The sequence below is a fragment of the Eleutherodactylus coqui genome, chromosome 13, assembly GCF_035609145.1.
Source record: "Eleutherodactylus coqui strain aEleCoq1 chromosome 13, aEleCoq1.hap1, whole genome shotgun sequence".
NCBI classification, from domain to species: Eukaryota; Metazoa; Chordata; class Amphibia; order Anura; family Eleutherodactylidae; genus Eleutherodactylus; species Eleutherodactylus coqui.
Window position 1 is genome coordinate 21777880 of NC_089849.1, and position 23142 is coordinate 21801021.

Below are 23142 nucleotides of genomic sequence, written 5' to 3' on the forward strand. Positions count from 1 at the left end.
TCAAAACTGCGTTCCGCTTTGGCCATTTCTCCCCATAGAGAGGAGAGATGGCCGCAGCGGAGATTGGCATACTGCGGCGTGTCAGTTTCAGCGCGGCTTGGCCGCAACTGCTTCTCCGCAACGCGTGGACGAAAATTTTGGAAATCTCCTCCACTGCTTTATCCTGGGAAATCTGCAGCATTTCCGCAAAAAAAAACCCCATCAAAATCTGCGCTTTTTTAAAATTACGCGTTCCACTCATGAATGTATACTTATTGCCGCACCATCTAGCAATTCCATTGTGCAACACTGCAGTCTGGCTGATAACAGAGAACAAACGCAAACATTCAACTGTATAATATAAAATAGCACAATTTTCAGTTGTGGGTCCCGTTTGGTTGTATCAGAGAAGAATTCTGACACAAATGATTGCAAGAAAAAAATTAAAATCAAAAGGTAATTAGCGATAAAAGCTTTAATACAGCAGTGCGCATGCGTGTTACAGACCAGACGCCGCCTCAGGAATTTCCCTTGCCGCAGCTCACAGACTGAAGGCTAGTGCGCACGCGCAAGTCGCGGTCCAGCCTTAGGATTGTGGGCGGAGCTCTGCAGGAGATGTGACGTCATTACGCAGAGGCGCAGTGTCTGGGAGGAAGAAGAAGCAGCAGCAACAGGACGGGAGGTGCCGAGTAAACAAAGGTCTAGCGAAGTCCGGAGGAGCTGCAGCCATCATGGGGGGCGTCCTGGGGATCTGCTCCATCGCCAGCTGGGTGAGGAGATGTCATCTTGTCGGGCAGGGGGCTTCAGCTCTTATCAGGGTGGGAGTAACAGCTGGAGGGTCAGACATCTGTAGTGCTGGCTGATCCTCCCGGCTGATGGGGGTAGTAGTAGTAGTAATGTGTGGCCGTTACTGTATTTACGGCGCCTGTCTGTACGCTCAGGGCTGTGACATCACCGGCGTCTGTCGCTGCTGTTACTGCAAAGAATCCTTCCCTATAGCTGTAAATGCCCCTCATTTCACTGCGCAAATCTCACTGCGTTAACCTTTCCGTATAACGAACACCGATCGATGATATAGCGGGTCGATTCAAGGATCTGAATGGCGTCGCAACTTGCCATAAACCGTAAGTGGCCGGAACCTCGCCCGCCCGCGGCCTAAGCCTTTGCTGGTGATATGGCAGTATTATGCCTGGCATGTAATACCGTTCTTCAGCCGCTGTTTTGCCTCCGTCATGCAGAAGTGCGTTCCACCCTGGACGTTGTACGTTGCTATGATGGTCGGGTCAGGAGACCCGCGGTCAGCCGGGACGCACTTCCGTATAATGGCGGCTGAAATGCGGTAGTACGCTCCCGGCGCTAGCAGCAAAGTCTTGGAGGGTTTTAGTGGTTCTTTAAAGGGGTTTTCTGACCACTAATTGAAGGGGTTGTACCACAGCTGCAGGTTATCCCCCGCTGATCTCGAGAACGGGGAGGACTTGTAATTCCGGTGCTTTCCCTTTAACGGAGAGCTGGTCTGCGCATGCGCAGAAGACCTCGCCGGCGCGAGCACGCCAGAGAAGCCCCATTCAACAGAGCAGAAGACCGCACAGCGCAAGCGCGTCTAATGGAAGGAGAAGGCAGCTTTAGACGGCACCATGGCGACGGGGACGCCAGCAACGGAGCAGGTAAGTGAATAACTTCTGTTTGGCTCATATTTAATGCACGATGTATATTACAAAGTTCATTAATATGGCCATACAGAAGTGCTTAAGGCCTCATGTCCACGGAGAAAATCAGGCCCGCTCCGGATTCTCCATGTAGAATCTGCAGCGGGTCCCTCCTGCCCGCGGACATGAGCGCTTAAAATAGGAATAAATCAGAATTAACTTACCTCCCGCCCGCTCCGGATACTTCCTTCGCTGCGGCGTCATCTTCTCTCGTCGCGGCCGGATCTTCTTTCTTCGGCTCGGCGGATGTGCATGATGATGTCGGTGACGTGCCCCGCGCATGCGCCGGGCCGAAGCAAAATGATCCGGCCGCGACTGAGAGAAGATGGCACCACGGGGAAGAGAAGAAACGGAGCGTGTGAGTAAAATCTGATTTTTGTGTCCCGCGGATCCGGACGGCTTCCATAGGCTTCAATAGAACCCCGCGGGAGCCGTCCCCGCAGGAGACCCGCATGAAAATGGAGCATGGTCCGGATTTTTTCATGCTCCATTTTTTTTTTTAAATCACTTTTAATTGACGATCCGCCGGTATTTATCTACCCCGCCGGTGGTCAATGCATCCCTATGGGGTGCGGCTCCGCGCGCGGGAGAAGAGTTAAAATCCGCTGCGGATTTTAATTCTTATTTTGCCCGTGGACATGAGCCCTAACCCCACTTGATTTCACGGGACAACCCCTTTAAGTTTGTCTATATCTTTTTTAAAGCCGGGTGCCCAGAACTGGACACAGTATTCCAGATGAGGTCTGACTAAGGAAGAGTAGAGTGGATAATGACCTCATGTGATCTAGACTCTATGGTTCTCTTAATACATCCCAGAATTGTGTTTGCCTTTTTGGCTGCTGCATCACATTGTTGACTCATGTTCAGTCTGTGATCTATTAGTATCCCCAAGTCTTTTTCACATGTGCTGCTGCTTAGCCCAATTCCTCCCATTCTGTATGTGCTATCTTCATTTTTCTTGCCCAGATGTAGGACTTTGCATTTCTCCTTGTTAAATACTATTCTGTTAGTCGCCGACCACTGTTCAAGCTTTTCTAGATCTTTTTGAATCCTCTCTCTTCCCTAGTGTTAGCTATCCCTCCTAACTTTGTGTCGTCGCAAATTTGATCAGTTTCCCCTCAACTCCCTCCTCCAGATCATTTATAAAAATGTTGAACAATACTGGGCCCAGGACAGAGCCTTGTGGTACCCCACGTGATACATTCTTCCACTTGGATGTGGAGCCATTTATGACCACTCTGAGTACGATCACTCAGCCAGTTGTGAATCCACCTAACAGTTTCCTCGTCAATCCCAGATTTGGTCATTTTTTTTCAATAAGTATGGTATGAGATACTTTGTCAAATGTATGTGGTTGTCATGTGCATAAAAAAAAAATTGCATGTACTTCCAATAATTAAAATGGAAAATATCGCACTCTCATGCAAAACGATGGCGTGCAACTGCGATTTCTGTGTTTTTTTTTTTTTTTTTGAAGATCTCATTAAAAATAAAGGGCGTTTTTTTTTTTTTTTTTGCGTGAAGTCGCCCAAAAATTGGACATGCAGCAATCTTTCTATCTCAGACCGTCGGTTCAAGAAGAACAATCGGGATAGGTGTATTGATGTTACTTTATTATCGAGTCCAAACTGTGAAGCCTAGAGACACTTAAACAAGCGGCATAATTGGAGGAGACACGCTTGTCCCGTGTACAGCCGCCCGCTCACATGGCTCTCTTGCTGGGTTACTGAGGTGACCACCGTAAACACCACCGGCACCTTTTCAAGCGAACATGTTAATTGGACTTCGAGGCTCGTTAATTTGAATGTCACTTAATTGATCTTCTTTTTGTAAAAACTTCAATAAACATATTTTGAAACTAAAAGAAGAGAAATTGGTCATGTGACTATAGATACTTCTCACATGCGAATTTCGTCCATATCGGTCGGAGCGTGTGAAAATCGCCCATGTGAATCCAGCCTGCAACCGACACCCGCAGCGCCGGTCCCACATAGGATTTAAGATTCAGTTCCAGGTGTCGCTAACCGTCCGGCTCGTACCTGTTCAGATCTATCCAGGTGTTTCCTTGACACTGCTGGCTGATAACGCAGCACCTAAATCTTCATCTAGACCCCCTCTTATGAATGAGGACCGGCAGGCGATCCTCTGCTATCTGCAGCCAGGAACCCTAATGGGGCAACTAAAGCAAACTCCCTATTAGATGCCGGTGCCACCCTCACTCATCTGGTAGTGTTGCCCAGCATAGCTGTGGTTTGTCATCATGCCAGTCTAACACTATATCAGATAGGAGTTGGCATATTGCCTACATGCAAGGTAGCGCCCCCCTCTGGTGTCCTCCCTCGTTCGCAGTAGGTAAGTAATGGGTCCTGTTATAGATTTTGCTTTGCCCCTGGGGTCCGGGTTACGGTTCCCTGTCTCTGCTGCACGTTGGGTTCTCATGTGACTCGTCTTCTGATGGCGTCTCCAGTATTGCCCATGTGAGCGTCAACTGACCCCATTAATCTGGTACTTATGTCTTTGCAGATTCCATGCCTGTGCAGCAGTGCCACGTGCATCCTGTGCCGCTGCTGCCCCAGCTCCGGGAATTCCACCGTGACCCGGCTTATCTATGCGTTCCTCATGTTCCTGGGGACGCTGCTCTCCATCGTGATGCTGACGCCAGGGATATCCGAGCAGCTAAAGAAAGTAAGTTTCATCTTGATGTTCTCTGGTGCCATCCTGCAATGTGATTGGTATGGGCAGGATGGCACATCGATAAGTCACAGTCGGGTGGCTTTATATGGGGCAACTATCATCCGAATCGTTGCTTGATAGAGCGAATGTAAGGGATGGTTGTTCGTTAAAACACGGCCATCAACCCGGTGCCGAGCGAGAATTAGTTCACTAGTCACATCGGTTCAGCTCACCTAGAAATAGTCGCTGGTTCATTAGTTATCATCTAGTGTAAACAAGTAATGTTGTCGTTCAGCGACTTTGCAGGGTTCAGCGTGCGCCTCTCGCTAATCGCTGATTGGCTCCGACCTTTTTGCTCTCCCACTTAATGCTCTTTGGTTCCCGTAAACACGTAAATGTGTGCAAATGATCCTCTCCTGAAGGTCACTGCTGGTCTTGTGAGATAACTCACTGCTATGGTTTGGGCTGGTTTCAGTCCAGCAAGAGACGCCGCGGCGAATGGTCACACGAAGACGGATCACAAGTTTGTATGTGCGCTGGGCAACCAATGAGTGCGTTGGGGAGGGGTCAGAATTTAAAATACGCGCCCATCAAAGAACATTACGTCCCCTAGATGAATGATATTTCGGCCCTTGTAACCGTCCCCAAAAATGTCAATCGTGAAATTGAACAACTTTCGCTCCGTGTAAAAGCGTACAGTTCCATATAAAGCCAGCCTTACTGTGGTGACATCACAAGGATGATGTCATCGGCGCAGGCTTATAGACCTATAAGGTTGCTGTGACTGCTTGGCTTATTGGTGGCTTTTATAGAAGTATATTACAGCATTGCTATTTAGGCCTTTTTCTAATCTAGCATTCTGCAACCAAAGGCTCTCCATATATCGGAAAACTACAACTCCCAGCATGCCCTGACAGCCCGTGGGTGACAATGTATACTGGGACTTGTAGTTTTGCAGCAGGTAGAGGAGCATTTCCCTCATGTGTTGGTGCAGCTTCATTCGATGCCTCCTTGAACTTGTGTATGAAGTAGAAGAATGTGGTGACATCATCGTTCCGTCTGTCTCATCTTCCATACAGTTTAGTGATGTCGCTTGATTAGAAGGTAACAACCTGCAATTTGCATAATTGTGACATGACGAGCTTCTGATTGCACGTGATTTCCAGGAGTCGGTCAGAAGAAGCTGATGCCAGCCATAACCAACACCTTAAGTGTCCCGTGCCGGGTGCTTCCTGTGACGTCATGCTGGTGACATGCATAACATATGAAGAGTTTCTTACAAAATCTTCACCCGCTTCAAGATCTGATTGCTGCAGTGAATGAGGACATCTTGGTTACGTTAGGAGACACCTTCTCACAGCTGAGAGTTTGTTACAGTGTAGATAAATACAAGAGCAGGAACTCTCCACTGTCCTTATAGTTTGTTACAATGTATCAGTCTGAAGTCCGAGCTGTAGATTGTGTAGACTGGATGCAGTTGTAGCAAACCCTCAGCTGTAAGAAGTGACACCACAGGACCACCGTTTCTCATTAATGGGGTCTTCGGGGGAAAAATCTTTTGTACAGCCATGGAGCTCTATAGAGTCAAGGAAAACGAACCATAATTGCGTATTTCGGTGCTTCCAGTCCCTGCCGCTCCAAAGCTGACTGACGTTTATTGGGCTTGTGATGGCTCAGCCAATCGCAGGCTTCAGCACCCATGGAAGAATCGCTACTGAGGCCTGTGATTGGTGAGTTGGCATACGCCCAATGAACGGCACCACAGGCAGCGTCTTCCAGGCTCGGAGTGGTGGTGGGGACAGGGGGCTTCAGTGCCGGCCAAGCAGCCACTAAAGTACGGGAATATGGGGTGTCGGCCGTGAAAATCTGGCCTAACGCAAAGATAAAGGCACACAGTATATATACAGGAGAGGATCAGAAGCCATGTTGGAAAATACTAGTAGTAGATGCTTGGAACAAACTTCCATTAGATGTGGCTGGGCAATCAACAATAAGTGAATTTAACTACTTGGCGCCCCGTACTGTGGGGATATGGGGGCCTCTCAGACGTCGAGCCGCTCCATACCCCACAGCTTCTGGCTGTTTGACATATCTGCCCCCCTGCCCACAAGAGTTGCAATTGGAGTTTACGCTGATCCCGCTCTCATCTACTGGCATGTCGCGATGAATGCTGACCGCACCGACTACTTTGGCTGGAGCTCCTCTGCGATGGGATGGTTGGGCGCCCGCGGGCCCACATAGCGGCCTGCCGTTTAATAAATCACACAATGTACTGCAATACAGAAGTGCAACTTGCCTGAGACCGCACATGGGACCGCACACGGACCGCACAGATGTGCCGGACACCGCAGGTTACATGTCCTATTCCGATGCAAGACTCACAAGAGTAGGGGATGCAGCAGTTTGTTTTCAGACCATTGCTCCGAGTGATAAGCCGCTTGCGCTCTTTAAAATCAATGTCCGTATTGTAATTGCACGGAACTTGCGCAGAAATCTGGCCGTGTGAATCGGCCCTCACTCTGCTGTACACATCAATTGTCAGATGAGACGACGGATTAATGGTTAACCGAGGGAAGTTGTCGGGTCATTCAGCATTGTTGCACACCCGTATTTCCTACCTCCTCCTCTCGGTAAAGAGTTTATTGGTGCTTTTATGTGTTTGGTAGGAATTTTTAGGGTGTTTTTTATTGCTTTTTTTATGGCATTTTTATCACTGGCTGCTTATATAAATGTCATCGCAGCTCCTGTAGCGGTCCGACCGGTTCCTGGGACTATAATATGTCCATCCCGGTCTTTGGCCTGTGTTATTACATCATGATAGAGCCCTCCAACCGTTGTTAGATGGCCGTTCACCCAACGCTTGTTTCCCCCGGCTCCCCTATACACAACATTCAGCTCAGCCGAGTGTTCGTAGCTTTAGGTCGTCTTGTTAAAAAAGACAATAAATCAAACAGTGCTTCCCCTCCGCAGACCCAGCATTACAGCCTCGGGATTCTCCCAGACTGTGGTGGCAGCAGACGTTGGGTAACCGTTACCTGCCAATCAGAGGCTTCGGTGTTCACGTCCTGGGCGCCATAATGCCAGGAATTTGGAACAGTGGTGCTGTAGCCTCTGATTGGCAGGCAGCAGTCACCTGACTTCCGCTGTCAACACAGATTGGGAGAATCGCAGGGCTGCAGCGCCTGATGGCTGGGGTGGAGGAGGGTAAGTACCGTTTGTTTCATTGTTCTAAATCACTTGTGTCATATATATATATATAAATACGTTCCAGCTGTTATGGAGGTGGGGGTCTAGGACTATGACCTGGAGGGGCTCCCTAAGCACTTAGTCGCAGGCTGATGACTAATCTCACTGCGTGTCTTATGTTCTGCAGGTTCCCGGGTTTTGTGAAGGAGGGTTTGGCACGGAGCTTCCCCATGTAAACGGATATGTGAACTGTAACGTGCTGGTCGGATACAAAGCCGTCTATCGGGTCAGCTTCGCCATGTCCATGTTCTTCCTGGTCCTTTCCTTGCTGATGATTGGAGTCAAGACGAGCAAAGACCCCCGGGCTGCTGTGCACAATGGGTAAGGAGGGTAGAACAAAACAGCATGCCCCCCTCACTTCTGAGATTTGATGGAGGTGGAGCTGGGACATCCTTTCATCCGTTTTCATGGCCGCCATTAGTCAGGGACTATGTGACGTACCCTTATAAGCACTAGTGCAAGAGGAGAAAAAGAGGGTTTGCTTTTCCAAGGGTGGCGCTGTCTCTGTGGTGCAGCAGCTCAGCCCCATTCACTGGAATATACAATACCAGACACAACCCGTGGACAAGAGTGGCGCTGTTTCTGGAAGAAAGCAGCCATGTCTCTTAATCTTGCACGACCCCATTAGAAAATGGTCCCCCTCTACATGGGTGCTACCTGCGTTCATGATTACATTAACCCTTGGAACATACTATAATAACCCTGAATCTCAGGATTGCAAGAGGGGAACATTCATGCGTCTGAAGACCGTGCAGGGCTCTTCACAAGTTTATCTTTTTCTCTTACAGATTTTGGTTTTTTAAGATCCTGGCAATTGTCGGTATTATGGTGGGAGCTTTCTACATTCCGGAAGGACCTTTCACAAGAAGTAAATGAGCTGCATCATCTATATCCATTATGAAAGAGCTGAATGCATTATAGATTCCCTATTAGTGTTCCTGACCTCAGTCCTTGTTTTATAGTTATTTGCTTTCTACATCTGGGAATGAAGTACATTACTTACCCTGTATTATACTCCAGAGCTGCACTCACTATTCTGCTAGTGGAGTCACTGTATACATACATTACTTACCCTGTACTGCTCCTGCGTTACATACTGTATTATACTCCAGAGCTGCACTCACTATTCTGCTGGTGGAGTCACTGTGTAGATACATTACTTATCCTGTACTAATCCTGAGTTACATCCTGTATTATACTCCAGAGCTGCACTCGCTATTCTGCTGGTGGAGTCACTGTGTACATACATTACTTATCCTGTACTGATCCTGAGTTACATCCTGTATTATCCTCCAGAGCTGCACTCACTATTCTGCTGGTGGAGTCACTGTGTACATATATTACTTATCCTGTACTGATCCTGAGTTCCATCCTGTATTATACTCCAGAGCTGTCCTCACTATTCTGCTGGTGGAGTCACTATGTACATACATTACTTATCCTGTACTGATCCTGAGTTACATCCTGTATTATACTCCAGAGCTGTCCTCACTATTCTGCTGGTGGAGTCACTATGTACATACATTACTTATCCTGTACTGCTCCTGAGTTACATCCTGTATTATAGTCCAGAGCTGCACTCACTATTCTGCTGGTGGAGTCACTGTGTACATACATTGCTTATCCTGTACTGATCCTGCGTTATATCATGTATTATACTCCAGAGCTGCACTCACTATTCTGCTGGTGGAGTCACTGTGTACATACATTACTTATCCTGTACTGATCCTGAGTTACATCCTGTATTATACTCCAGAGCTGCACTCACTATTCTGCTGGTGGAGTCACTATGTACATACATTACTTATCCTGTACTGATCCTGAGTTACATCCTGTATTATACTCCAGAGCTGTCCTCACTATTCTGCTGGTGGAGTCACTATGTACATACATTACTTATCCTGTACTGATCCTGAGTTATATCCTGTATTATACTCCAGAGCTGTACTCACTATTCTGCTGGTGGAGTCACTGTGTACATACATTACTTATCCTGTACTGATCCTGAGTTATATCCTGTATTATACTCCAGCCACCGGAAATAAGGAAAGTAATTAGATTGCATTTAACTATAGAGGTCATATCCATATATCTCACTCAAAACTTCATACCTGTAGAGTGCAGCTCAAGATGTAACTCAGGATGAGTACAGGATAAGTAATGTATGTAAAAAGCAGAATAGTGAGTGCAGCTCTGGAGTATAATGCAGGATGTAACTCCGCATCAGTACAGGATAAGTAATGTATGTACACAGTGACTCCACCAGCAGAATAGTGAGTGCAGCTCTGGAGTATAATACAGGATGTAACTCGGGATCAGTACAGGATAAGTAATGTATGTACACAGTGACTCCACCAGCAGAATAGTGAGTGCAGCTCTGGAGCATAATACAGTTTGTCTAAATCCACGGTAAATCCTGTCATTGGCTCATCTCACTGTTCGTATTTCAGCCTGGTTCTGGATCGGAGTCGTGGGCGCCGGCTGCTTCATCGTCATCCAGTTGGTTTTGCTTGTTGACTTCGCTCATTCGGTGAATGAGTCCTGGGTAGAGCGCATGGACGAAGGAAACTCAAAATGCTGGTATGCAGGTAAGCAGTCCTGAGTGGCATGCGTATATAGGCTGTATGTGATCTGTGTGGCTAGACGAGGTCTAATTACTGTTATTTCTGCGGGCTTTCTAGTGCTGCTGACTGTGACCAGCCTGCTGTACATCCTGTCGCTCATCGGCATCATCCTCTTCTATGTGTTCTACACCGTACCTGGGGGCTGCGTTGAGAACAAGTTCTTCATCAGCTTCAACATGATCCTGTGTATCATAGTCTCCATCATCTCCATCCTGCCCAAAGTACAGGTACAGGCTAGATGGTGCTCACCAGATCATGGTGCTGGGGGATCATGAGGGATCACAACAGTCTAAGTCCGCCCACTTGGACATACACTAGATTGACAAAAGTATTGGGACACACATAGAAGGTGGTGAAACTTAGTTTTATTCCCATATATATATATATATTTTTTCAATACGGTTTTGGGCGCCTTTGGCCACAGTTACTGCAGTAACCCTACTAGGTCGCCTTCCACTAAATTTCCAAAGATGTGTGGAGGGATTTGCCTTCACTCCTTCAGGAGAGCTTCAGATAGTGATGCGGGCATTGATGGGCATGTTGGTCGTGAACAGATACGCCATTCTTGTTCGTCTCAAACATGCTTGATCGGATTAAGATTTGGACTTTGGGCCGGGCAATGAAGTCTGCAGACGTTCTGTTCCTCAAACCAAGCCTCAACACCACGTGCCGTATGACAAACCTTCACTGTTGGGACAATGCAGTTGCTAGAAATCGCTCTCCCGGCGACTGTCACACCCAGAGCCATGGCAGGGGACGCTGTGCATTCACTGCTGTGATCTTGGGCTTGTGTGCAGCCGCTTGTTTACGCTAAGTCTTGCATGCGGTTCGCTATGGATGGTTCTGGTGCTCATGGATGTTCCAATGGCCTGTGAGACCCCCCTGAGCGAGGGCAGATGATGTGTGTGATGCCTCCACAGCTCGTACCTTCATTGTCCACGTTCTGTCAGTTTATGGGGTCTCCCCAAATGTGGCAGCACTGCACACACCGGATGGTTTCCATTTCTGAATAGTGGACTTTGAAAGATCCAAAGGTGCTGCGATGCCCTGTACTGATTGGTTGGTGACATCCCACCACTAGACCCCATTGTCAGCTTTTACATTTGGTGACCTTCTGATGGCTTCTGTACTCGGATATATCTGTTATACTCTCCTTCATACCTAATGCACACACACCTGATTTGCATATCCCCTTTCTCTGATGGCATCGGATTTGTGGGGGTCCCAATACTTTTGTCAACATAGCAGATATCACTAGGAAGCGCCATCTATGAGACAAAACCCTTTAATTGATATCCCTTTCGAGTGACTTGTGTCTCTGCCCTCGTGACGTGGATATGTTCTTTCTTCATGTTGCAGGAGTATCAGTCACGATCCGGCCTCCTTCAGTCCTCCATGATTACATTATATACAGTGTACCTGACCTGGTCCGCTATGTCCAACGAGCCAGGTGAGTGAAAATGTGAAATGCTTTGCAGTAGCCAGTCATTAGAAGTATATTTTTAAATTATTTCTTTATTGAAATTCTTTTGAAACTTAAAACAAACTGGAGGGGTAGCGGCCCGGGTCTAAAACAAGGACTCGGGAGGGGTAGCGGCCCGGGTCTAAAACAAGGACTCGGGAGGGGTAGCGGCCCGGGTCTAAAACAAGGACTCGGGAGGGGTAGCGGCCCGGGGCCAAAACAAGGACTCGGGAGGGGTAGCGGCCCGGGGCCAAAACAAGGACTCGGGAGGGGTAGCGGCCCGGGGCCAAAACAAGGACTCGGGAGGGGTAGCGGCCCGGGGCCAAAACAAGGACTCGGGAGGGGTAGCGGCCCGGGGCCAAAACAAGGACTCGGGAGGGGTAGCGGCCCGGGGCCAAAACAAGGACTCGGGAGGGGTAGCGGCCCGGGGCCAAAACAAGGACTCGGGAGGGGTAGCGGCCCGGGGCCAAAACAAGGACTCGGGAGGGGTAGCGGCCCGCGGCCAAAGCAAGGACTCGGGAGGGGTAGCGGCCCGCGGCCAAAGCAAGGACTCGGGAGGGGTAGCGGCCCGCGGCCAAAGCAAGGACTCGGGAGGGGTAGCGGCCCGCGGCCAAAGCAAGGACTCGGGAGGGGTAGCGGCCCGCGGCCAAAGCAAGGACTCGGGAGGGGTAGCGGCCCGCGGCCAAAGCACGGACTCGGGAGGGGTAGCGGCCCGCGGCCAAAGCACGGACTCGGGAGGGGTAGCGGCCCGCGGCCAAAGCACGGACTCGGGAGGGGTAGCGGCCCGCGGCCAAAGCACGGACTCGGGAGGGGTAGCGGCCCGCGGCCAAAGCACGGACTCGGGAGGGGTAGCGGCCCGCGGCCAAAGCACGGACTCGGGAGGGGTAGCACAATACGGGAACAATGGGTGGTAAGAGTTTGTACACTTAAAATAACTGCATGAGTATACAAAAATAATGAATAAAGATTAAAACTAATAAAAGGACTAGAAGTAAAGTGTCCTCCATAGAAAGGAAAAGAACAGAAGCAGGGGTGAACAGTTCAAAGTGGCATACGGGCCTGGTGCAAGTAATGTATCGCTGAAAAAAAGAATAATGTAGGTAATGTGCACATTATGGGGGGGCTTTAAGTCAACTATTCATCCATGGTGCCCAGGAAGATAAAAAGGCGAGATGCAAGAAAGATATGAGGAGTAAACTCCCATCTCTCTATCCAGTTATATGTAGACAAGGAGCAGCTGTCGGTTCTGGGGCCACACAATGAGGTGATATAGTATAAACAAAATCAAAAATACCGATTGACAAGGCAGGACCACCACATATGTCAGTGGGTACCCTCGAGGCCACATCCCCTCCAACATGTTTCAGGGATACAATTGTTCATTTAGCAGGAGTTGGATACCAACACACACATTTTTGGTGAGACTCCCAATGTCTGAGTCCATGTCATGCATACAGTAGATAATATATATATATATATATATATATATATATATATATATATATTAAAAAAAACTAGCACCCCCAAATGAGAAAAGCAGGTGGGTGTACAGGAACCGACTCACCTGGTGTAGTGGGGTCACCCCTACACCTGACAGGTTGGATAGCCTTCTGTGTATAACCTCAACTGGATGAGGATCATCTGCCACCCATGTGGACCTCCTACATGGAGAGGGACAGTCCAATCCAGTGGTCCAGGATGATGGGTATGCTGAAGAAACAAAAGGGGGCATGGAACTTCTTGATGTGGATTCCGTTCTGAATCTGCTTTGAGAATTTAGCATTTGACTTTGCCCATTGATAAGGGCACGTGCGGATCTGTGGACATTCAAGTGCATAGCTGTGCCAGAAATCTGCAGCTCAGTCACAGTTTTTGAGGTGGGTTATGCTTGTGTGATCATACCCTTAAAGGGGTTTTGTCACTTTGTACTATTGATGGCCTATCCTCATTGGGAATCAGCTGGCACCACTGTCATTATAGACCAAGCAGGAAGCAGACAGCGCTGACCTTCGCATAGTTGCTCTGGTTGGAATTGCAGGTCCCATTGAATTCAATGAAATCCCACCTGGACCAATGCACAATGGTCAGCACCGTCTGCGCTGTCCTGGGTGACAGCGGTGCTGTGGATGTCGAGCAGCCGATCTGCTATTGATGATTTATGATGCGGATAGGTCATCAATACTAAAACTAACATAACCCCTTTAATGATCATGCTGGGGTGTCCCCCTGAGCCAGAATATTGGTCAGATTTGATTTTTGTGTTCCTCCAGATCGTACCTGTAACCCGAGTCTGATAAGCATCCTGAACAAAATCGCTGCTCCTACAATTAATCCTCTCAATGTATCGGCAATGCCGGACCTTCCCACGCCGGAGCCACCCAAGTCCCTGCAGTGGTGGGACACTCAGAGTATCATCGGCCTCGTCATGTTTGTGCTATGTCTCCTGTATTCCAGGTGAGGATTGAAGCTCGTGTTATATGTTGTACACCACATCTCGTTACTGGTGGTGCTTTATTCTTCAGCTGTTCCAGAAGACTTTCTCATAAAGCTATCACCAGTAGGGGGCAGTATTATAATAGTTACATTCTTGTACATAGGGGCAGTATTATAGTAGTTATATTCTTGTACATAGGAGGGAGTATTATATTAGTTATATTCTTGTACATAGGGGGCAGTATTATATTAGTTATATTCTTGTACATAGGGGGCAGTATTATAGTAGTTATATTCTTGTACATAGGGAGCAGTATTATAGTAGTTATATTCTTGTACATAGGGGGCAGTATTATAATTGTTATGTTCTTGTACATAGGAGGCAGTATTATAGTAGTTATATTCTTGCACATAGGGGGCAGTATTATAGTAGTTATATTCTTGTACATAGAGGGCAGTATTATAGTAGTTATATTCTTGTACATAGGGGGTAGTATTATAGTAGTTATAGTCTTGTACATAGGGGGTAGTATTATAGTAGTTATAGTCTTGTACATAGGAGGCAGTATTATAGTAGTTATAGTCTTGTACATAGGGGGCAGTATTATAGTAGTTATATTCTTGTACACAGGGGCCAGTATTATAGTAGTTATATTCTTGTACATAGGAGGCAGTATTATAGTAGTTATATTCTTGTACATAGGGGGCAGTATTATAGTAGTTATGTTCTTGTACATAGGGGGCAGTATTATAGTAGTTATGTTCTTGTACATAGGGGGCAGTATTATAGTAGTTATATTCTTGTACATAGGGGGCAGTATTATAGTAGTTATATTCTTGTACATAGGAGGCAGTATTATAGTAGTTATATTCTTGTACATAGGGGGCAGTATTATAGTAGTTATATTCTTGTACATAGGGGGCAGTATTATAGTAGTTATATTCTTGTACACAGGGGGCAGTATTATAGTAGTTATATTCTTGTACACAGGGGGCAGTATTATAGTAGTTATATTCTTGTACACAGGGGCCAGTATTAAAGTAGTTATATTCTTGTACATAGGGGGCAGTATTATAGTAGTTATATTCTTGTACATAGGAGCAGTATTATAGTAGTTATATTCTTGTACATAGGGGGCAGTATTATAGTAGTTATATTCTTGTACATAGGGAGCAGTATTATAGTAGTTATATTCTTGTACATAGGGGGCAGTATTATAGTAGTTATATTCTTGTACATAGGGGGCAGTATTATAGTAGTTATATTCTTGTACATAGGGGGCAGTATTATAGTAGTTATATTCTTGTACATAGGGGGCAGTATTATAGTAGTTATATTCTTGTACATAGGGGGCAGTATTATAGTAGTTATATTCTTGTACATAGGGGCAGTATTATAGTAGTTATATTCTTGTACATAGGGGGCAGTATTATAGTAGTTATATTCTTGTACATAGGAGGCAGTATTATAGTAGTTATATTCTTGTACACAGGGGCAGTATTATAGTAGTTATATTCTTGTACATAGGCAGTATTATAGTAGTTATGTTCTTGTACACAGGGGGCAGTATTATAATTGTTATGTTCTTGAACATAGGAGCAGTATTATAGCAGTTATATTCTTGTACATAGGGGGTAGTATTATAGTAGTTATATTCTTGTACATAGAGGGCAGTATTATAGTAGTTGTATTCTTGTACATAGGGGGCAGTATTATAGTAGTTATGTTCTTGTACATAGGGGGCAGTATTATAGTAGTTATGTTCTTGTACATAGGGGGCAGTATTATAGTAGTTATATTCTTGTACACAGGGGCCAGTATTATAGTAGTTATATTCTTGTACATAGGAGGCAGTATTATAGTAGTTATATTCTTGTACATAGGGGGCAGTATTATAGTAGTTATATTCTTGTACATAGGGGGCAGTATTATAGTAGTTATAGTCTTGTACATAGGAGGCAGTATTATAGTAGTTATGTTCTTGTACATAGGAGGCAGTATTATAGTAGTTATAGTCTTGTACATAGGAGGCAGTATTATAGTAGTTATAGTCTTGTACATAGGGGGCAGTATTATAGTAGTTATAGTCTTGTACATAGGGGGCAGTATTATAGTAGTTATAGTCTTGTACATAGGAGGCAGTATTATAGTAGTTATAGTCTTGTACATAGGAGGCAGTATTATAGTAGTTATAGTCTTGTACATAGGGGGCAGTATTATAGTAGTTATATTCTTGTACATAGGGGGCAGTATTATAGTAGTTATGTTCTTGTACATAGGGGGCAGTATTATAGTAGTTATGTTCTTGTACATAGGGGGCAGTATTATAGTAGTTATGTTCTTGTACATAGGGGGCAGTATTATAGCAGTTATGTTCTTGTACATAGGGGGCAGTATTATAGTAGTTATATTCTTGTACATAGGGGGCAGTATTATAGTAGTTATATTCTTGTACACAGGGGCAGTATTATAGTAGTTATATTCTTGTACATAGGCAGTATTATAGTAGTTATATTCTTGTACATAGGGGGCAGCATTATGGTAGTTATAGTCTTGTACATAGGGGGCAGCATTATGGTAGTTATAGTCTTGTACATAGGGGGCAGCATTATGGTAGTTATAGTCTTGTACATAGGGGGCAGCATTATGGTAGTTATAGTCTTGTACATAGGGGGCAGCATTATGGTAGTTATAGTCTTGTACATAGGGGGCAGCATTATGGTAGTTATAGTCTTGTACATAGGGGGCAGCATTATGGTAGTTATAGTCTTGTACATAGGGGGCAGCATTATGGTAGTTATAGCAATTTTTTTAGTGATTTTAGATTTTCACCTCATTTAGTCACTTCTCAGACCGTTGAGTGACTAGGCTTGAGCCAGGGCTATGCACTGAGCAGTAGTCCCTTCCCCCACACTTTTCTGTACACACTGCAGTCCTTTCCTTCATTACATACTTTTACTGACCGCATTGTATATGTCCGTCCCTTTATGTTCTTCGCAGTATTCGCAGCTCCACCAGCAGCCAAGTGAGGAAGCTGACCCTTTCTGGCCATGACACCGCCATGCTGGATGACACTGTTGGGAATGGCGGAGATGTTGAGGACGGCGAGGTTCGGCGTGTTGTGGATAACGAGAAGGACGGTGTCCAGTACATTTATTCCTTCTTCCATTTCATGCTGTGCCTTGCTTCGCTCTATGTTATGATGACCCTCACCAACTGGTACAGGTGAGACCCATTATATTTTTATTGGTTGGGGTCAGAGATCAGGTTGACTTCTGTCTACAGATGTTGCTGTAATCTTGTACTTGGTCATTTAGCAACGATGTACTCACAATTCTGTGTCCCACAAGTCTATGGGGGTTGTGCAGAGTTGTGCTCTGTTTCATTAATAATCACTGGTACACCTTTTTATTTATTTTTTTAAAGGGGGTGTCTTATTTTTAAAGGCCTTATTTGTAGGATAAGTGGATAAATGTCTGACCGCTGGGTCCATCACTGTTCCTGCGACGGCATAGCAATGTGCATACTTCACCGTTCCTTTTGTTTCGGTGGGATGGAAGAACATTACCGGGCACATTGATCTTTGCCTGTCCCATAGAAGTGAATGGTGGTGGAGCATGGGCACTGCCGCTTCATTCATGCGGAGAATTAACGTGTCGTGATCGCTGAGGGTCCCAGCGGTCGGTCAGTTATCACCTCTCCTGTCACTATACTCTGCGCTCTTGGGCAGTTTGTGGGGACAAGTCTGCTGTACTATTAGCTGAAGTGGCGCAAAAAATATTGTTTTTGGGAAAGTTGGCAGAGATCTAAACTTTCACAGTTGGCAAACTTAGAGTCATTCTGAAACTTTGTTGGTGATATCCTGCCACTATCCAATAAAACGTGTTGCTGTGTGATGGATGGCAGCACAGGGGGCGCTCTGACAAATTGTGTCCGACATGAAAGTGCGTAGAAAGCAAAAGGGGTTCTAATTGAATTCCTCCATGTGGAAAAAAGTGCACGCGCCAACATCCATGGAAACTTGCTAAAGGTCTCTGGAGACCAAATGGTGGATGTTGGCACAGCTCAACAGTGGCGACAACGTAAAAGGCTAGCCTTGTTCCGGATGGCCATGCATAGCTGTCGCACCACGAAACGAAGAGCATCTCTATCAGCGGATCATCGGTTCCAGCTCGCTGCAACCAACATTCAGCTCCTTACTCTGTTCCGTGCCCGTGATCCGCAGATGAGCTGATTTAAGATTAGAGTTAAGCAAACATACTCTTGCGAGCTTGATGCTCGTTCGAGTATTAAAGGGGTTGTCCCGTGCCGAAACGGGGGGGGGGGTTTATTTTTTCAACAGCCCCCCCCCCCCCCCCCCCCCCCCGTTCGGCGCGAGACAAACCCGATGCAGAGACCTGAAAAAAAATCCGCACAGCGCTTACCTGAATCCCCGCGCTCCGGTGACTTCTTACTTACCGGTTGAAGATGGCCGCCGGGATCTTCTCCCTCTGTGGACCGCAGCTCTTCTGTGCGGTCCATTGCCGATTCCAGCCTCCTGATTGGCTGGAATCGGCACGTGACGGGGCGGAGCTACCAGGAGCCGCTCTTTGGCACGAGCGGCCCCATTGAGAAAAGCAGAAGACCTGGACTGCGCAAGCGCGTCTAATCTGGAGATTAGACGCCGAAAATTAGACGGCTCCATGGAGACGAGGACGCCAGCAACGGAACAGGTAAGTGAATAACTTCTTATAACTTCTGTATGGCTCATAATTAATGCACAATGTGCATTAATATGGCCATACAGAAGTGTATAGACCCACTTGCTTTCGCGGGACAACCCCTTTAACGTACTCGATGGTGCTCGTTACTCAAACGAGCATCAAATCGCGTTCGACCCCGCCCCAGCTTTTGGCTCCTCCCCGCTGTGACGTGCCTGTTTTGGCCTCTCCCTGCCGCAACGTAGCGCGAGTCATTTGAAAATTTTTGGTCTGGCAGGAAGGGGCGGGAGGGGAAAAAACACGAACCAAGAAAAAAACAAAACAAAAGCTCGTGACCCTGCGTTCCACATACAAAAATGCTCGAGTCTCCCATTGTAGTCAATGGGGTTCACTACTCGAGTAGAGCTCTCGAATTTTACGAAAAGCTCGACTCGAATATCGCGGACCCGAGCATTTGGGTGCTCGCTCATCTCTAAGATGCATTGGTTAATATCGGTGCGTTCAATTACACACCTTTTGCTATATGCGCACTTTCATGTCGGACATCGTTTTTATCGGAACGCCCTTCTGCGAACAAAATTCACCAGATATTGGCGGGAAGGTTCACATTCTCTTGCCATACTGCCAACATCCGCTTCTGACGTCGTGTGCCAACATAAGATAGGGGTCATTAGTTTTGGAGCAACTCTTGTATCTAGTTAACTGCTGCATAGATAGATTGGCCACGTGAAAAAAAATATATATATGTATGTGCCTCCGGCAGGTCTAATATGTATCTCCTTTCTCCATTCACAGCCCCGATGCCGACTTGAACACCATAACCAGTAAGTGGCCGGCTGTCTGGGTGAAGATGGGGTCCAGCTGGTTCTGTCTGCTCCTCTACACCTGGACCCTCATCGGTCCCTGCATCCTTCCTAACAGAGACTTCACTTAGACGCCTCTGCTTCCCCGTCTTTTTGGTAATCTCTCCAGTTCCAAAGTTCTGCTTCGACAATTCCATAAGCCATTTTCTTTTATTGCGTTTTCTGATGGATCCCTTTAATTTTGACGCTTTATAATGTGTATTCTGCTGCTTTTTAATCTGCTTCAGTTGAGTTGACGCTTTTGTATGAAGCAGTCTAGAATTGACCTTCGCGTCGGTAATCTATTGGTTAAATTTTCTATATAAAGAGCTGTATTCTGTTTTTATGGTTTTTATGCTCAGATTTCCTTTTTTTTTTGTATTTAGTATTTGTTTGACAGCTTTATGTGTTGTGATGCAGAGCATCGCAGCCCCTTCCATGGCTGGAAACGTCCCATCTGCCCCATGTTGTAATAAGGGTGAGTTCACGCCTCGCGGTCAGATTGTGGGGTTTTATGTCATTTGTGCAATATTGCTACAAGACGATGCCAGTTTGTCATGGTTGTACTAAGCCGCAGCAGAAACTGATTTGACCAACGTGTGGGTGGCTCCTGCGTCGGGCACATTCCTTTATCGATGACCGCGGAAGTTGTCATCCTAGAAGCCTCGGACTACATTCACACTGCCATACTTTGGGTCCATGTATTCCCTAATTTTTGGCAGGAAATATCTGGACTGCACAGGGACCATAGATACAGTGCTGCCTAAGCAGCCAAAAGGTGGGTCCATAGAAACGCAGAGTGGAAGAGGAGGTTAAAGTGACCCTCCAGCTCTGGACAAACAAGTATGGCCGATCTGCTTCTCTGCCTACCAGCTGTACACGGTGTATTGATGCGCATCGATGGTATTGGGGTCAGTTTAGACCGAACGATGGCAGATACACCATTGGCTCGCTCAAACGAAAAATTGTTCATTTACTATACAATGAATGAGAACGACTGAACGATCGATATTTAAACCAAACGATTGGTGAACCGGCCAATGATGACTTTCATGCTTGCATGAAATGAACGAAAAGCGAACAATTTATCAATTTGATCATTGGCTGTGTTTACACTGAACGATCGCTCGTTTAAACGATAGCGTTCCATGTAAAACGGCCTTAAGATTCTACATCTGATTGGCTGACGCTGGTCATATGGGCAGCATTGGTTAATCACATGCTTGCATACGTCTAAGTCACTGCATGCTCCATGATTAACAAGTACTGTCCATATGAACCGTGTTGGGCAATCAGATTAGCATATAGTGTCTTAATACACAGTGTGCAGCAGGTAGGTGGAAGCGGGGCAGCCCTCTATTTGTCTAGCCCAGAGGATCGCTTTAACCGCTGAAGGACCAAGCATGGTAAATATACGGCCTTTAATCCCCTCTCATAGCAAAAATATGGCACGGAATTAAAGTCTCTGTTCCTGCACTCAACCAGGAGCAGGTTGGGCTCTCAGCTGTTAGTCACAGCTGAGAACCCGGAGGAGAAGGGAGAAGCAGTTTAACCACTTCTGCTTTCTCCATTCCCTGGCACCTAAACAGCCTGGTACTTAACCCAAGGTAGATAAATTTACCAAGTGTAGTAGAACCGAGCCGTGTTGCATCCGCCCTTTTGGGTACAGTCTGGTTTGTCACCTCTGCTTACAAGGTGGATAAAAGAATCCTTTTGTTAGGGAGGCCCCGTTCAGCTCATTGATCTCAATGGGGAGTAAATAGAACATGCTAAAAAAACAAACTCTGCCCTAGCATCGCCTGTTATGTTACATCTAAGACTGAATGATTAATCTGCTGGTCACTGTGTACATAAGCTGCAGCAGTCATGTGGTTTACCCATGTGACCACTGCCGCCAATAGAATGGCCTAAAATAAGATGTCCGTGTTTTCCCATAACCAGGCCCGGCTCTCTTCATTAGAGGCTCACCTGCCCCGTTGACATGGTCACATGATGTTGTGCTACAACGGCGCTCCAGCACTACTGAGTAACTTTTAAAAATATTTTCTGGGGTGGGGGGTGTGAATAAAAAGTCAGAAAACCTATTTGATGCTGCCTAAATTTCCGAATGACTATAAAGGTGTACCCGACCTCCTTACACAGCGACTTGATCGGAATGATGGGGGAAGGAGGCCTGGTAATAAGGAATCGTGACATCAGCACTTGTGGCCTGGATCAGGAGGAGGCGGCTGCCTGCCTTATCAGCTATTTCTGCATTAGATTTGCACTGTAATGTATACACTGTTTAATAAAGGATTATTTAATAAAATTCCTCTTTACCCGTTACCTGTTCCTTCTATCAGCAGCCGTCTGCTTGTCTTCATGTCCGTCCTGTTGAATGTCCTTAAGTAACAAGTAGTCATTGTGACGTAAGGGATCTTTCCACGGAGCGGTGATTGCCCAAATCACTGGAAACAGTGACTTTGGGTGTCCCATGTACATGCGGCCGTAGAGGGGCCACTGAATCTGACATTGCTCACTTGTTGGAGTCACTTGGTTTTTAGCCCACGAGCCAGTATGGGGCGCTGTAAAGAGGAGGCCGTTCATCTAGGACCGACTGCTTATTTACTGTGAAAGCACAGGAGCGATGATGACTGGAGGGAGCTTGAGTCGTTCCATGTAAAAGGACCAGAAGGGGGTCACTCTGTCCTAGTTGGGGAATAGCAGAAAGTTTTACTAAGGGTGCATTCACACGAGCGTAGGCGTATTTACGTTCGCACGTGCGCAGCGTATAATCGCCGGAAAGAACGTTTTTCGTCGATCATGACCAGAGCTAGAAAGCGTATTATCGTTTGTTCCTACTTTGCAAACTATCTTTTCGGCCATCGAATATGCGTTGGCGCGTATTTCGGTCGCGTATGTTCCGGGTTGCTGTTTTTACGCGCCGTAAAATCGCCCGTGTGAATGAATACATTCGAAACCAATGCCTTAGATGGTCACGTATATACGATGGGGCACAAAAACGCGCCGTTTATGCGCTCGTGTGAACGCACCCTGAAAGTTGTACAAACTTCCAAAAGATGAAACGTGTGATTGGAAACTCAAGGTGCCTGGGATCATTGTATATCCTAAGCAGGAAATATAAGGGTGGCTGGATGGACCGGGGCTCTTATTCTGCCATCACCTTCATGTTCACATGGTGAGGGGTCTCGGCCGATTTCATTCCCTTATTTGAAGAGGTAAGATCCGCAGCACAGAGTGACTTGATATCCACAACAGATCACTTACACTGCAGACTCCTCCGCTTGTGGATGGGGTTTCCTAGAAACATATCCCTATAAGTGCTCTACATGTAACAAAGCTAATTCTGTGGCTGAAAAGCTGCAATATTCCTGACCCCTTTGCTTATAACATGGGTGAAAGGGAATGGGAGAGAGGACACGGCTGAGCAGTATAGATGTGAATAAACAGTAAATAACTCACCGTTAGCTCTAACA

At 46.5% G+C, this 23142-nt stretch overlaps 1 protein-coding gene across 1 annotated transcript; it reads left to right on the forward strand.

The window, feature by feature from the left end:
* Positions 1-613: 613 nt before the first annotated feature.
* SERINC3 (serine incorporator 3) lies at positions 614-21991 on the forward strand. Its single transcript, XM_066587466.1, has 10 exons — positions 614-749; positions 4209-4370; positions 7732-7925; positions 8393-8472; positions 10055-10192; positions 10286-10455; positions 11588-11678; positions 13961-14144; positions 17125-17349; positions 19620-21991. Exons 1-10 carry the CDS (start codon positions 711-713, stop codon positions 19756-19758), a joined length of 1422 nt encoding a protein of 473 aa, XP_066443563.1. The 5' UTR covers positions 614-710; the 3' UTR covers positions 19759-21991.
* Positions 21992-23142: the final 1151 nt, after the last annotated feature.

Coding starts and splice junctions, on each gene's coding strand:
- SERINC3 (XM_066587466.1), top strand. CDS start 711: ATGGGGGGCGTCCTGGGGATCTGCTCCATCGCCAGCTGG. Junction 7,926..8,392: donor CGGGCTGCTGTGCACAATGG/GTAAGGAGGGTA, acceptor TTTCTCTTACAG/ATTTTGGTTTTTTAAGATCC. Junction 8,473..10,054: donor GGAAGGACCTTTCACAAGAA/GTAAATGAGCTG, acceptor TTCGTATTTCAG/CCTGGTTCTGGATCGGAGTC.